The 17,232-nt window shown below is 40.9% G+C and overlaps 1 protein-coding gene across 2 annotated transcripts in view; it reads left to right on the top strand.

Moving 5' to 3' along the window:
• The window catches only part of plpp3 (phospholipid phosphatase 3), a 36,714-nt gene extending 30,095 nt beyond the window's left edge, over window positions 1-6,619 (top strand). For both annotated transcript variants that reach the window (XM_064333505.1, XM_064333503.1), the window contains exon 6: window positions 4,725-6,619. In XM_064333505.1, the coding sequence (XP_064189575.1) occupies window positions 4,725-4,853 (129 nt within the window). In that variant the 3' untranslated portion in view covers window positions 4,854-6,619. The remainder of the gene's footprint in view (window positions 1-4,724) is intronic.
• Window positions 6,620-17,232: the final 10,613 nt, after the last annotated feature.

Here is a 17,232-nt window from a genome sequence, read left to right as displayed (position 1 = left end):
CCTGCAGCCTTTATTTTGATAACTTGGGCTCGTCAGCCAGACCGGTTCCTGGAACTGCCATGTTGTGCTTCTTCAAAATTTGTTTTGCCTTATTCAGACGGACAGAAGGCAGAGTGGGTAACAGATAGAGATGTGACCTCAGCTGAGAAAGTGCCATGGCTCTGGTGTCATGGGAATCGATCCCCCGTTCGTGCAGGGGGAATGCATATGGCTGAGAGTCCATTGCCCTAGGGACTACACACACATCTCATGTCGTACTTCTTCTGTACATTGTGGGCCCATGACTGTGTCTCCTAACCTTGTTAGATATTTTGGGCTACAGTGCACATTTATGGATGCAAATATAGGCATCTGCTATATGAGACGTGAGTAGATTTGGTTTGGCATTCCATTCAATTTTTGGAACTGCACACGCATGATTTGTAAAATAATCATGATCAGTGTTATAGCACGTCTAAAGAATATTTCACTCGTGCAATTAGGCCTTTGGCCTTTCAAGGGCAGATAAGTTATCAGTAAACTCAAATGCAGCTATCTGCAAGAAGGAGTGCAACTGATGTCTGATAGTGTAGTCTTTTTCTGAGACTGTCGTGTTCTTGTTTGTTTGTTTGTTTTTTAGATTGTTTTCTGTTCCCCAAATCGCACAGTACATTTTCTTCCATGCAGTGGGGCCCTCAAAACCGGCACACCCAACATATCCAGGCATAGTTGGCCGGATTTATGGAGCTTGGAAACACTCAGGCTCCCGTCTCTGCCGTCTCAACCAAGAAATCCAGCAAAACACACATCTGCAAATGCTTAGGGAGCGCAATTAAAATATCTTTAATAACCCCAGTTAAGAAGTGGCCTTTGGAGAGATCTCATAGTCTGTGCTGTTGGAGAAGAAATAAAAACAGTCATCCGGAGCTAAAGTACAATACATCACACTTTGACGCAAAGCACGGCAGGTCTTTGAAGACATCTTGGGTGGGTGTTATTTATTGTCACATAGGGATGGCATGCCTATTTTCCTCTGTGCTGTTAGTGTAAATGCCAGAGTACCACACATACTGTGGCTGTGAAAGTTCAAGTTTTCCACGGATTAGCCCCTCAGGATCGTTGTTAGGTTTTAGGTTCCATGCAGTGAAGCCTGCAGATAAATAACAGCTAGCGGTTTTTGGACATGTTGTTAGCTACAGCTGAGACGGTTGTTCTCACATCCTCGGACTCCCTCCACATCTCTCCCCTCTCCAAAGCTGTTGAGGACCCACTGCAGACACAACCTGTTTAACGTACTCTACTGCTGGTCCAACCATATGTGTCCACTATAACTGAGTCCCAAATGTTGACAAGTCCAGATCTGAGAGAGAAGACAACCCTTTAAGTTAAACAGGAACAACCCTGATTTCTCTAAAGCCTGAAATGAAGTCGGTCACATCCTGTACCTGTTTCCTGCTTGGGGTGAAATGCCCTTCATAAAGATGGCACACTTTTTGCTTTTTTGCATGATGTAGGCCAGAGGGTAGGAGGTGGGCCTGCACTGTTTTCTAATTCTGATGGGCTCTTCCTGTAGCATAGCAGACAAGGTCGGGCATAAGGAAGCAGCTGTGAAAGACCACTAGAGCGAGTTTTCCTCTTCTCTCTGGCCTCTTTTTTGTGCTTTCTGACCTTGTCACAACCATATCACATAGTTCCTTGAGAGACCAAAGGGGACGTTGTCAATCTCTGCTGCTAAGCAGAGGGTCCTCCCAAGATAAGAGTCCCCAAGTAAAGTGGTTCTGGACTTTGGTCGTCTGCCAAGGTAGTCGTGTGTCCAATCTCAAGTTCATCCATGACAGGTTATTTTTTTGTTTGGTCTTTTTTCTAATTTTCTAATTTTACACATTTCATTGTTTTTATTTGTGTCCAACCTCTCGAAAAAAAACTTGCGCAACAAAGCCAGGAGGAGCGAAGCCGAAGCTTTGGGCTTTCGTGCGTTTATTAAACCCACCAGATGTTATGCATTTAAAAAAATTGGCTTCACGAGTTGGTTCTTTTTTTTTTTTTTTTTTTGCTGTTCACGGACGCGCTCCAGTGCCTTGAGACAACATCCAGGGCTGCGCTGCCTTCGGTGGAGGCCCTTTCCCCGCCTGTCTGCCAGGCCTGAGGGTGGTAAAGGACTCAGCGCTGGATCGTCAAAGCGTCTCCTTCCCCCTCACACGCTGGGTTTAAAATGCAAAGCATTAAAGCTGACAAACTGGGGAGGGAGGAACGAAATGCAAGGCTTGCAAGATCTAGCGCATTCACAATAACATCTAAAATGGCTTGTCTTGGGTATTTTGCCCTAGGCAAAAAAAATGTTTTGAAGGAAGGCCTGCCCTTAGATGTTGTTGAAATATTTGGTAAATTTCTCACTTCTTTTCCATTGATGTTTATAGCCCCCCTGTATATTTACAAGTGTTCAGAATAAGTCGACTTGTATTGGGCAGGGTTTCTTTTTTTCTTATTCTTAATACACTGTATGTGGACACTTAAAATCTAACCACTTTAAAGAAACTTTTCACACTGTGATTTCCTGCCTGACTCAATGTCTCTATGAGTCAGATGCCATAAACTTGCCTTCTTAAAGAGTTCCATCTGCTGGGCAGTCATGATGAAATTCTAAAATTAATCAACAGGAGGCTCGTTTTGTTTTGTTTAAGTCCTTTTGGCTTCATTCAGCATTCTGTCTCCTCCCATTATTAAAACCGGGATGATGGAATTTTCAGCAGGTCGCTCCAGTGCCCTTATTCCAAACACTCCTCGTTCTGCAATCCTCCCATTAATGCGGGAGATGCGCCTTTCCATAAAACAAAAGAATCCTTCATTGACAAAACGGGCGGGTTTATTGTTTTTGTGCACACGGGACGTAAACACTAGAGGCAGCTAGTGACAGTTAGTGGCCAATATCGGGACGGAGACAGACCGATCCCTGAACCTACAGTGTGAATTGGACCCCCGGCCGTCCTCCAACAAGGAGCCCACTCTCACAGTTGCTCCCTCCTGTTGCTGACTTTGCAGTCTCAACACAATGGTTTCTGCGGCCATGGGAAGGTCGCTCTCGTACCACAGGTTATGACACAGGAACTTCCTCGGGCCGCGATAAGGGTTCATTAGCAGCTGAAGTTCGGGGGTCAAAACCCTGAGTCAGCCCCGTGTGAGACGCTGGTGCCCTGAGCTCGTTCCTATGTGTCACCTGGGCCTGTCCCAGGCCCATTCATGCCCACTCATGCCCACAGCTCCTTCTTCAAACAGGAACTGCGCTCCTTATCTAGAATGAAAGGAGAATGGATCCCATATATTTTGGTTCCTAATGAGGCCATGTCATTCTGTTAAATGTCACCAGGAAATGGCATCATCTGGTACCCTTGAGCGTGAGTGGATGCCTTATTTCAGCAATCACATCATGCTTCGAAAGGTCACCAGCAAATGGAATTATCTAATTCCGGAAAGCAGCCTGCTGACCTTTTTCAGAAGCTGTGGTTTGTCCAATCAGGTGATTCAGCTCCCATTGTATTAAAGCATTGCTTCTTGATGGAAGTGGAGAGTATGAACGTGCCCTCTCCAGTTACTACAAGTGTGCTGCGTTGCTTTTGTTATTCAGAGTCATTCCCAACTAGGAGGCGTATTCGTGTGTCCTGAAGCCCTCTGCTCATAACAGGAAACGGAATGCTTTTTTTAAGCCTCCTCTTTTGTGACTGGGAGCGTGTGCTGACCAGCTCTTCTGTGACAGCGGCGCAGGAAACCTGATAGCCAAGCTTGCGCCCGCCAACCGAAATATTTTGTGTGCTTCCGCCGTCGTCCCCTGGCACGTAGTAAACAGGGGCAGGCCAGACACAGAGGTTGGAAGAATCTATTATTTCTCATTTCACCCTGAAATACATCCCAGCTGCTGATCTCGCCTGAATGACACTGATGCGGTATGGGGCGACTGGTGTTGAAAAAATAAAAAAAAACATCCTTGTGACGGCTCACTTTAATCTTTCAGAAGCAGATCAGGAAAAGAAATGTGCGCCCAAGTAAGGCCACTTAATCCCACTCAAGACTTTTCCGTTTCTACTGCTTTGTAACGTAATAGCTTGTCTGGGTGGTGGGTGGTGAGGCAGGTAAGGGTTTTTGGGGTAGCTTGAAAGCGTCTTGGAGGAAACCGTTAGGTTCCTGACCAGGGCTCTTTCCACGGTCCCATTTCCGTTCTACCACTCCCTGGTAGGCTGGCCTCCGCATCCTGTTTCATCGATGATGTCATTAGAGCTCAGGAAAAGTTGCCTTTCTGTATCTTTTCCCCCTTCCCACCTCCCATGCCAGGCTCGAGTGACCTCATACTGTCAGACCAGAACTGAGAAAACCTCTCTCTTAATGGCCTGGATTTCTTTTGAGCATGAGTCACGTGGTGATTTACTTATAATTATCTTAGGGAAGTGTGACTGTGCAGTCGGGGCAAGTTCAGCATAGCTGGTGTCAGACACAGAGGTCTGGAAGATGGCATAAACGCTCACATCCTCTACTGAATTGCTCATTGTGGCTGATAGCACTAACACTAATATATACTCACACCTCACTTGTCATTTTATTGTAACACACAGACAGGAAATTGTGAATCACATGATTTATCTTAGTGTATATACAAGACAGAAGGTTTATAAAGATTAGTCGTACCTGGCACCCGAGTAACTGCATTTGGGAACTGCAGCCAATTTGTGACCGACAACTCTGTTGTTTTCTTCCAGGCCTTTTACGTGTCAGACCTCTTCAAGCCTAAAGCCAAGATGGCCACCCCTCCGCCCTCTCCCATCAAGAAGGAACTGCTCCCCTCTGCAGACATCATAGAGCGGAACAATCATCACAATATGGTGTGAGGGAGCACTGCCCAGACAATCTGAACCCACGCCCAGGACAGACACCTGTGACCATTGACCAGCAACCACCCTGCTGCTCACCCTTCTCATCTGACAGTAGAATGTAGGGAAGAGAGACAGTTTATTCTTATTATTGAGACTTTAATTTTTTGTTAAAAAATTGAGCCCTTGCTGTAGAAGAAAAAGCTAAACAAAAAACCCCAGATGTGTTGGGTTTTGAGCCTGTTAACTACTTCTTGTAGATTCACTTTGAATGGTTTTCTCAGACTCAAGAGAAATAATCACACATTGGGTTAGGGGAGGGGTTGGGGAAGGGGGGTTAAAAAAATGACAAAGAAAAAATGAAAGGGCGGATGGGATGTATTGCTGGCTGATGTGCTCTCTGAGACATAACCAGTTATACCCTGTCCTTCTCTGTGGCCTTTCTTCATATAGGACAACAAATTCCTTAGTAATAGGAATGATTTTTTTTCCTCAAATGTAACTAGCACAGATATATTAACAATATAAAATAACTTATAGCACTATATCCAAGCTCATTTCAAATTGTCACCACTTGCTACTTGGAAGAATAGCTATAAGAAAGCTTGTTGATAGTTGTATGATGCAGAAAGGGTTCTAGGGCTCACACAAAGTGAAGAAGCCTGGGATTATGCAATACCTCTTGGATCACAAGGATCTGTTTGTGATACTTGGAAAGAATAGAGGTAGTGCAAGTGAAAGTTTAAATGTGAATGCTTTCATTGCCAACCCATCAAGTTTATTATAGACATTCAGAACAGTGGCCTAGCACCATGGGACATTGCGTTTTTAAAGGGTAAGGGGAGGGATGCCGGAGGTATGACTAAGGATTTTATTTTTGTTTCTTAGGGTGATGTAAAGTTCTCACTGCCTCCCATCACAAGCAGTGCTGTGTGGGGCATGGCTGTGCCGTGCCGCTCCACAGTGTTCGGGTGTTCAGTAGAGGAGTTTGGGTGGGGCTCAAGGCGGGGTGGGGGCGGAGGAAGGGGGCGGGGTCTGTTGTGACAGTCGTTGGGATTGACTCCCATGGCATACTGGCGCATTTTGGCTGAGGGCTCCTTCCGCTGGCAGGGAGGAGTCCTCCTCTTACTCAATCACTCGATGACGGAGGTGTGTGTGTCCACGATGTACACCAGACGTGGCCCCGTCGGTGGTGTGTGTAGATAAGTCCTGAACAGGTCGGGGCGCCTGCAGTCGAAACTGTGCCAAGTCCGGAGTGTGTGTGTCACTGTGTAACCAGAGGACTGTTACTGTGTTCTGAAAAGAAAACTGTGGATTTTTAAAAAAATTTTCTTTGATATGAATTCATCTTTAACATTTTTTAATGTTGTCTGTTATTAACATTAGCAATTGTACAGATACCCAAATCATTCTATGGCATACTCAGAAACCCTGAAAACAATGACAACTCCACAATGTTGCACATCCTTCTCTTTGTATAGTCCGTCCTATCATTTCAACCACAGCAAGCTGTTTTATTTTTTTTATAAATATATAAATAATGTATAGATCACTAAAAATTAACTATGTAAAATATTATCTCTGAACCTTTTTAGTTATATCCACTATGAATAAAAAGTTTGTGTCATGACCTGTGTTATTTACAAAGTGCTGCTTAAAAAAGCATTGATTGACAGATTTTTGTATTTAGTAAGCTAAAATATTGTAGATTTGTGATAGTAAGTTTTTAATATGCGTAAAAAGAAGGAAGTACACCTACAACTGTATTAAAAAAATCACTTTTAGTATTTTTGTATTGTCTCATTTTGTACAAAAGAAATATTAGCAATTTTTTTTTCCTGCTAAATGTACTTAGCTATAATACATGTGCTTTTAAATAAAAAAAGCTCATTATCAACAAAAGTCCCGTTTGTGTCGTATTGAAAATTTGATCAGCCATTGACTCTGCTGTAAAAGTGTGCACTGTTCCCCTTGAATTTACTTACAGTTATTTTGGAAAGTCAGATCAGGACTTTCTCCTGAAATCAGTACTTTGTTACAAGACTTGTAACTGGAGAAAACGGGGCGTGTCTGTTGCCAGTTAACTGTAAGAGGTGATTAAGGAGGCAGGTCTCCTTAATCGCCTCTTACTATGGGTATTACCCATTCATAAACCAGACAAAAGTAAGCTGGGTTGTAGGTATGTGACCTACATTAATGCAGTTGATTTAATGTCCTATCCCTTGATATCAGTATTGTGGAATCTAGGCCGTAGTATAAATTGAATATATTCTGCTCCCCACAGCACAGTTTCTCAGTCTCCCCACAGAGGCATAAGTTAACATGCTCCAGACTGAAATCTTCTGGATAAGTTCCCTCCAACATTAAAGCTCACCAGCCACCTGGGTCAAAACCCTGTATGGATTAAGATCTTGCCTCACAATAAGTGCTTTTAGAGGTTTAGCTTTTGGCTGCTCCTCAAGTATAATCTAGAGGGAAGACAAAAACATTTGCATCCATTTGCACTCTCTCTGCAGAGTTCAAAGCCACGGGAAGGAGAACACTGCTCTTACAGTTTGCCACATATGTCTTCAGATTTACATATCTTTTCCAGCTTTCCTTGGCTTCTTGTGCTGTTCCCAAGGCTGTGGCTGTGGTGGGCTGACGCGCCTCTTTCGTGAAGCTATCAACTCTTCCAAGAAATAGTCCCACGAAGCACTATTTTAAACAGCACTCAATAAAAGCCAGCAAAATATAATTGTTCCCTACAACCGATGCCTATGAGCTGTACCGATTAAGTAATGTGACAATGGCAATAAACTTACTGTAAACAAATGGAGTTGTTTTCTGTAAGGCCATAATAAACTGCACTAAGTAAGGATGGTCTGATGCAGTGAAGGTCTGATGCAATAAAGGCTGTGTGTGTGTTTGGGGGAGGGTGGGGGCGGGGGGGGGCGGGGGGGTGGTGGTGGTGTCAGCAAGAAGCAAGAAGCTGGCCCCAGGCCAAAAAACATACATTGTGACAACAGTAGGAATTAATCCAAACAGTTGTTCATTACCAGCATGGTGTATCTGCTGACGAATCGTTGCGCGCCAGGCGGTGTGACACAAGTGGACATTTGGAACCCCCCCCCGCCCCCCCCCCCCCAAGTCTCCAAAAAGATGCGAAATGGGGCCGTCGGCGTGTCGCGCCGCAGCCTGCAGCCCCCGCGTGATTAATGGAGGCTCCTTGCCTCTCTCGCTCGGAGATGTTTACGGCCCCCTCGGCACGGGGGAGATGAAGCTAAGCGCCGCTTTTCTTTGGCAGGCCTCCACGCGCGCCATTGTTGTTTCAGCGCGAACCGCGGGCCGGCCTCCCGAAGGCTTCCATTTCCGCACCTCTGCTTTCGGACCGTTTCCCCCAAGCACCCGAGGAGCGCGCGGATGCCCAGTGCTTCGGGCTGCTTGTCTCTTGTTTGCTGTTGTGCGGTGTAAAAGCTGTGCCCTTAATTGCCCTGCTGCACTGTTGTATTCTTGGATGATGTTTTGCACGTGCTCAGTGCTGCTCAATAATATATGAAACGGCGAGTGCATTCTCTTTTCAGATTATTGATGATTCCCGCAAGTATAACAGTTGTTTCCTTACCTCCAGTGGATTGCAAAATAATGGATCAGTGTGTGCAGAAAACAGCTGTCAAGTTGTCAACAATTGACAGTTATATTATAATGGCTAGGGTTCAAGGATGTATTATTTATTTTTTCATTTATTTTTGTCTTCATTGCAGTCAGTAAAACATTTCTGTTTCCGTTGCAAGCAGAGTTCTGTGAATCGATTCCATGTATTGATCACTTGGATATTTGGTCTGACCAAGCCTTTTAATTGATTCAGTCTTATTTGCCTTATGGCCAGAGTTCAATGCATTTAGGGGAAAAGCATGTGAATCGATTTAAGCAAGCGACTTCTTTAACCCAGTGATAACCAGTTAGCATCGGGTGAGAGCACTGCTGCTCTCGGAGTAATATGGGAACTTGTGTTGGGGTTGTTCCCAAAGACAGGCAGGAACAAAGGCAGCCCTTTATCACTGACCTCAAGGGAGCCAGCAGATAAGCATTTTTTTAGAAGCTGCTTATTGTTAATTCACAGGCAGCCTGACTCAACTGCGTACAACTGTGAAAAAGAGAGAAAAAATGAAAAAGAACTGACAGGCCCCAAAGTGTCCATGCTTGCTTGGATGATTCATATCCAAGGGAACAGCTGACTCATTTTGGCAGATGACAGTCAGAGATCGCAACATCCTGTCTGTAGTCTGCTTTCTTACGCTGAGAAGGAACGCTGCTGCCAATCATTTGACAATAAAGTTTATTCATGACCTCATCAGTTATTAAAATTTATTAAAATGTAACCAAAATCTGTGAATTGTATCCAAGTCTTGTGATGTTCAAATAGTGCCATATGAATATGAAAGAAAAAAAAAATTAAACGGAAAAAAATTGATACATCTTAATAAATTCATATGTCTTGTAGTGGTAAAATTAGAAGAAGCCTCAAAACAGTAATATCAAGATATTACCAAGAAATAATTAAAAGACAATTTCTCTGGAATAATAAAATGAATACTTGAGTACTTGGCATCTAATCAAATGCCAAGATAAAATCATAGAATGAAGGAAGCTAAAGCTTTTATTTGCCTTTTACCAAAAGCTGTCAGAAATGTTTCTCTTTTTTGGCACCCATAATATCTTAAAGAAATAAAAACATATCATTTACCAAAACTGGCAGATGAAAAAAATGTGTATCTGATTGCAAAACATGTTTTTTTCATACTGGAAAAATAATTTAAAAACTAGACAGGAAACATTTTGACTTTACTTCATCCAGCACAAACATTGCTTAATTATCTGGGTATTTTGCAGTTTGGTGTTTGTTGACTGTAAACTGCAGTTAATGTGAACAGTATGCAGAAGTAAGCCAGATTAATTATAATGTGGAAAGTCCTCAGAACCAGCCTTGGAAGTCAGCATGATTGGATATTATGTAACTGAAGACGTTTGAAAGGAAAATTTCACACTAATTGTTTCCCTGAAAAGGAAATTCTGAAAAATATTGTTTTTCTAATGAATTTATCTGCTAACTTAGTAGTTTTGACCCCGATAATATTTACAGTCATTTTACAGCACACCACAGACAGAAAAAGTGAGCAAAAATGTTTAATGTTTAAAAACAGACAAAACATATGGTTAAATGCTACATCTAAGATTGTTTAAAGACAGTTGGATTACTTTTGCCTGACTGAAATGATGAACTCAACATACTATTATGCATGCTTAAATCTGTTCAATAATTCTTTATTTGATTTATGAAGAGGCAAAACATTGCTCTCTCTAGTCAGTAGTACAAATGCTTTTTGATATTCATATCTTTAAACAAGGCATATTGTTATAATCCTTAATCTTTCAGAGATTCAGTTCCAGTCTTGCGTTTATTTTGTCACTTTAAATAAAAGTTCACTTTAAATAAAAAGGCAACAATCTCTCTTAGTTATGCATCAATTTTATCATTACCTACAGTTGTAGTGAATCTTTTGTAATTTCACCATTTTCTCATGTCTACATTCATCGTTTTTAATAAGGGATGGTGGTGGTGATGATGATGGTGATGATGATGGCAATTATGAAATTACAATGAATCATAAACTGTAATCTTCTCAATTTATGCATCAACCATGCAGATAAACTTGGAGTTTCTGTAATGGTTATAATGACAAGGTAGCACAGACAGAAGCTTAAGGAGTATTGGAGTGCTGGATGGAAGACAGGACCTCCAGGAAAGAGGTGTGGGCCTCAGAGGCCATTCCCAGTCTCACGCAGTAAGAGAGAAGGAGAGAGCTTGGGCTGGGCTCTGCTTCACACTTCCTTTAGGGAAATGGTCAACATTCCAGCCCAGTCTTGGAAACTCCAGGAGCGTCTGTCTTTTTTCTTCTTCTTTTAAATCAGTCCTAACCAAAACCTGAGAATCATTTTTGAGTCCACAAGTAAAACGCTATCACTAGCTGTATTTTGGGCTCCCACAGATAACATAAGCAATCATACTGTCTCTTAGCTGTCCCAAATAATGGTGTATTTGTAATCGGTACTACTGGAGAACAACACAATATAATCACTTCTCAAGAAGTGAATCTGTGCCAATCACCCACGTCAAAATGAAAAAATTAACCATACTTGTACAATTCTAATGTAATTTTAGCTATTGTGTAGACATTGCATAAACCAGAGAGCTGCTTCTTCCAGAAATACCTGAATTCTGGGATGATTGAATTTTCACAGATTTGATGTATTAGAATATTCTGTCATTCTGGATTCTGTGATGAAGCTTGTATTAAATGAAGAGTAATCCAAGAACATCCTTTGAACTAAAATACAGGATTGACCTACCTTTTTATTTTCCGTTTATGATATTTTACCTTTGATTCTGACAGTATTGGTTCTTTGTATTACCGCATCATGAGGGATCTATGCATAATATATGTCAATTCTTATATACATTATTTTATATACACTATATATTCATAAATGTTAGTGTGTGGTATGTATGTTTTTTCACTTTTTGCTGTACATTGTTCAGAATCTGAATAGCCAGGCTGATGGAAGAACTCCATCGTAAAATATACTCAACCTATTTTCTCCATCAACATCACCTTTAGCTCTATTAGTGGCCTTACAGTTAAAAAAGACATTTCAGTTAGGATTCAAATAATTTTGTTACTGAATGTTAAACATGACTTTTTAAAGTTGCTGTTACATTCAGATATTGCCTGTCTGCTTCTGTGGAGTAAAATTCAGGATTGTAGTAGATGTGTTTTGAGTGATGCTTCAGCTTCCTTAAAGTGTTCCTCTTGACATTGCAGTTTTATAGTGAGTCTTCATCCTTTGGTAAAATTCAGGTACACATGAGTATTAGCTGTACTCATGTGTTTTATTGCAAGTGCTTTGCTTTCAAAAGTTTTACTACGTGAACTGGGATTCACAAATCCCTGTGCTTGCATGGATGTTTGCTCAGGGTGTTATATTTATTTGACTGTGCTGTCAACGAACGGGAGAGCCATTGAGATTGTTAGCCTACATATTTGTAAATGAGAACCAAATGTGTGGTTAAAGAGAATTCTATATTCTCTGACATTCAAGATGCAGTACATGGCCAGATTTAACCTTCAAGCTGGCTTCTGCCAGTTTCCAGTTTTCTATGCATGGTAAGGGATATGAAAATGAAAAACCCCAGTCTGCTAAAAAGATGATAATAATGATACAGGTTCTTGGAAAAACATATTTTATTATTTTAGTGAGATAATTATCTCATGGTTTTAAAAATGGATAAATCTAAAAATGCTCTTAATCCGGCCTGAGAAAAGATAAATATAACTAACCAGCCAGGTTAAAAACAAAACAAAACAAAAACAAAAACAAAACAAAAATGTGACTGGGGCCAGGTTTTGTGCCACACAACAGCAATACAGGAAATACAAAAGCACCACTGACCTGTCCACAAACAAATGTCCTCTCTCTGCTTTGTCCTGAAGTGTCATATCTGTCAAGCTGTTCTTTCAATCAATCCAACATTCAAAACTCAGTATCTTACCCATGCAAATGACCCCCTGCAGATGATTTTGCAGAGTACTTCAACAAGGAAATCACTAATATTCACAGTTTCCTTCAGATGCCTTAGCCCTCCTCTGCACTGCCTAATCCCCCCTGCCCGCCCGTCCACTCCTTTTCCTTGCCCTTCCTTTGCTTTCTCAGTCCTTGCTCTTCACACGTGTGACCTCTCCCAACTTCCGCCATTGCACTGGCCACCTGCACCCTGAACCCCAATCCCTCGCCTAAGCTTTAGATCATCTCATCCAGCATCCTCCCATTCATCTCATTCCAGATCAATCCATCTGATTCTACAGGCTACATGTCCATAGTCTGGAGCACACTCTTGCTGTAGAAACAAACTGTGGACCAATTTGCAATCCAGGATGATTGCCTGTTCCCCTATTGCTCCTAAACTCTAGTGTATACCATGATGTATATAACAAATTTTCTCATTTCCATTGACTTCTTTAAATAAATTGTAATATGTTTGGGTGCGCCGACTAGTCAGAAAACACAACTATTGTTATAATGTTGGACAATTTTATCTCTTAACATATTTATACTTTGACTGCTTTTAGAGTAATTCATAGAAAATAATTTCAGGATGAAGGAAAACTGTTTTAACTGGAAAATCAGAAAGTCATGTGTAATTACATTTTAATTTAGTAGCACTGCTGCCAATCAACAGGCCTCCATGAACTGTGTGATTAGAGTACATGACTCCAACCCTTCTGCTCTGCACTGTGTATCCGTTTTCTGTGTGCCCATACATTTGGTGCCTCAGCCTTGTCATCAGCAGAACAAAATAATTTCCAGCTACTATAAAAAAAAAATTATGTAAGGGTGAAGGGGTAAAGTAACCCCACCACCCCCATCCCCCCACAGCTCCATTAAGTGAGCCACCCGTGACTCAAAACATTCCCTAACTCTTTCACATGTTTATGCTACAGTTGATTCGGATTGAAAACAATTAACACCGACACGAACAAAGCATGAAAACCCAAATACAAAATATGTGCCTGAACTGCATTAGTTATGGCTGACCTGGAGAATGAAAGTCACTGATTACATTTTAATGTAACAGAATATCATAACTGCATATGTATACAGTGACTTTGCTTGCTATATTATTATTTTTTTATTATTTTGTCAAACCGCCTGTTCTGATGGTCTTACAGCATGGCCTCATCAATGAGGTTCACTTGAGAAAATGTTGTCCAAGTGATATTTTCTGACTTTTGGTAACTCCTGGACCAAAAGGTTCTTTGTGCTAAAATGAGCATGCTCATCCTAACTGCTGCTTTTATTGAGACATTGCATGAGACAGGAATTTAAATTGAATTTGTCCCATGTTGAGCCTGGAAGATATTCCATTTAGCAGGAATGTGCCGCTTATTGCTCTACACATACGCTGCTGTGTACAAATAGTTCAAAGTGCTTGTTCAGCATTCCTGTCCTAATAATGAGTAACGCATGATTTGACTATGACTGAGGAGGCTTAAAAAGTTCTGTACACTTAATATTTCTTTCTTAACAAACATGATGTCTAAAATAAGTGAAAATAATTATTGTGGCTTTATTTTGTTTTTTTTTTCTGTGTATTTGTTCTGTGCTGTTGGCAGGCTTTGGCAGGTTTTCTATTGCATGCAAATTCATTTCCTTCTTTCAGTGAATGTTGATATTTGAATGTTCATTTTTAACCACAACTTCATGTTGTTAGGTCAAAAGTTGCCGTTTGAAGGTTTGACTGGAGGTGTTCTAAGATGACCAGTAAATATCGGATGACCTTTGAGACGGATCTGTTTTGTGCATTATTTTTGTATTTGTCCTGTTTTTTTTCGGTCTTGGCAGGACTATGTTTTCCAGTGGAATTGTCTTTGGAAACTTTCAGACAGTTTCCACAGAAAGTAAGTGAAAAGCAATGTTTGTGAAGGTGGGTAGAGTCACATTAGTGCTGGGGGTCTTATAACAAGCTCTGCAGATGTTGGCTACACAGCAGAAGCACAGGTGATTATGTCATCTACATCTAAATAGCTGCTCTGTATCCAGGTTTCCAGCATTTCTCCCAAGGTCATATGTACCGCCCGGGCTACTGGAATTAGGCCTGGCTTTTTATTTAGTAATGTAAATCTTCAGCCAGTGCCTCCATACAGAAACAGAATCCCTCTATATATCTTTTTTACCTCTGATGGATAGAAATGGGGGGGGGGGGGGAATATCCTCCTGACATTTTGCACCATCTGCCAGAGTGGAGCCGTGGGAAGGAGAAGGCCCCCGCTCTTGAAACACGAGCTCCCCTTCCAGTGCACGCCACGATGGCTGTTTCAGACGTGCAGGCCCACTCGAGCTCACTTGAATGGCCCACTCATATGAAAGGAGAGATGCTTGCTGTCTTGCGTAACTCTATCAGGTCCACTTGGCAGTCATGAGATGTTATTTTGCCCCCTTTAAATTCTCTGTTCTTTCTGTTGGAACCTTGTGAGGGAAAACTGGGCAACCACTGTGCCTTCAGTTCCATTTTATTTGATCTCGCTTTTAACATCATTGGATTATTCTCAGTTGATAGTTGAGATATAAAATGTTTCAGAATAACAGCTGGTGGATATAGTGTGGACTATGCTTGCAGCTGTTTTGTGAGGTAAGAGAGAAATTTCTGAGTCAGCACATTTTTAAACCCCTTCTCTTCGTCTTGTGAAATGTCTTTATTCAACACTGTGTCCGGCCAGAGAAGCTTGATTGGGGCCACTTGCACACTGTGTACATGAATCCTAGTACACTAGTGAAAATCTGGATCCCAAGCATTCTATCATCTTTGGCATTTTGGTCAAACTTTGTAGAGGGTGTACGAACTGTTCACAATATACAATATGTTGTCCAGACAGTTCATAGTCTTTATTTTATGATACTATGAGATGTTGGATGGCTTTATGCAGCTTCTGATGCTGATGAAGGTCCTGAACAGGTCATAAAGCTTTTGTTAAAGTATTTATCCCACATCTTTCATAATATTTCACCTGTCCATTTTGCTTCCACATCATCAAATTATGGTTGAGTGATTCCTGCCCCTTTACTGTAAAGTGTTAGATCTTGAGATTATTATTATTATTATTATTATTAGCAACAACAACATTGATAATAAGCATCACCATTTAGAGGTTTGTTGTACTTACATGTGGACATCTAGCAGTTGAATTGTACAGCAGAATCCTTGTTTTTACATTAGAGGAAAGGCTTTGGTGACTGTCTGCAGAAGACTGCATTTGCCAATGTTCAGCTTGTGGTTGTTATTCACATCGAAGCACTGAGGCATATTTACACAGTGCGTGCTGATCAAGGTATGGGAAACAAGGTTCTGGCAAGCTTTTGGGTTTGTCATAATGAAATATCTTCCCTGACTGGGAAGGGTTTCTTCCCTTTGGGCCCAACAAGAGCTACTCTGCATGCAAGCCCATCTCCCATCAACAGTATGCCGTGAAACTATAAAGCATTAATCGATAAAACATCCTGCTTTGTAAAAATAAAATGTCCTGTTTTTATTAGTTGTGCCAAGTTCCCAAATCTCAGTGGTTCACAACTTTTTTCTCTTTGAAAGCATCCGCCTTCAAAACCCTGCTATTCAGGAAACTTCCTAAGTGGACCCTATAATGTGCAATTTCCTCTATTTCAGGGAGCAGTGTTACATTTCTTAGATAATGGAATGTCCATTTTGTAAAAAAAAAAATAATTAAAAAAAAAATATATATGTATATATATTCATATTTGTGATCTAAACATTGACATTGTAATGGTATTTGGAAGTACATTTCCAAATGTATCTTTTTATGAAATGAAGCAAGAGATTTTAATATGCTTAAACATAATTTATTTAAAACACACTTGGAGGTATGATTAGATAAGATATGTCTGCTCAGTGCTGTTGTATTGGCTCATTTATGCTCACAATAATATACTTTTTAGATGATACTGTACCTTTGATTGTGATATTATCTATTCTAAGGCTGTTCTTTCTTTCTTTCTGTTGGTCTTTTTATGACATTGCTGTTTTGTTAGTTCTGTGCATAGCAAACATGTATTTTAACATCAGTTTTAATTTATAGCTGTTAAGGAGATACTGCAGAGTCAATTATCATATGGGTCTATATTTTAGAAACATCAGACAAAAGAAATTCCAGGTGGTAGATGCTGGTTATATAGAAGGAAAATAAGAGACAGTTAAGGATGTGATGTTTGCAATTTTGAGTCATATTTCACAGTTAAACTGAATTTTATTGCTCTCATCTGATACTACTGCTTTTAGCATCTGGCTGCAGGGTTATTAATGCATGGAACAGCTTACCAGAACTCATAGAGCAAACAGAGACATTTGGGTTATTCAAGACCAGGCTTGACAGAGTGCTGGGTAATATTTAAGCCATAGTCAAATTTATGAGCCAGTTCAATTAATCAAACATTCTTATTTACTTCATATGTTTACTTTACCCTGTACTGCTTTTCTTCCACCGTAATCATCATCCACAGACAGATCACCTCTTCTGTGACTATTCTCACATTTTCAATATGCTTTCATACTCCCGAAGGCATACATTCTTTAAGAAATGCCTTTGTGTTGCAGTGCGTATACAATACAATCATTAAAGGCACCTCATCTGCTTTGCTTTGGCGTGAACGCATGGATGAAAGAACTAAGAGGGAACAGCCTTGATAGGAATTGTTGCCAACGCCCTCTAATAGATTTAAAAAAGTCATTTTCTGTTCCCAGTTAACCACTGAGACTATCCAGACATAGTAGAGCCAGTACACAGCCAGT

The sequence above is a fragment of the Anguilla rostrata genome, chromosome 4 (genome assembly GCF_018555375.3).
Source record: "Anguilla rostrata isolate EN2019 chromosome 4, ASM1855537v3, whole genome shotgun sequence".
Classification (NCBI taxonomy): domain Eukaryota; kingdom Metazoa; phylum Chordata; class Actinopteri; order Anguilliformes; family Anguillidae; genus Anguilla; species Anguilla rostrata.
The sequence above is the reverse complement of the archived record's forward strand: the minus strand, read 5'-3'. Positions and strand labels throughout refer to the sequence as shown.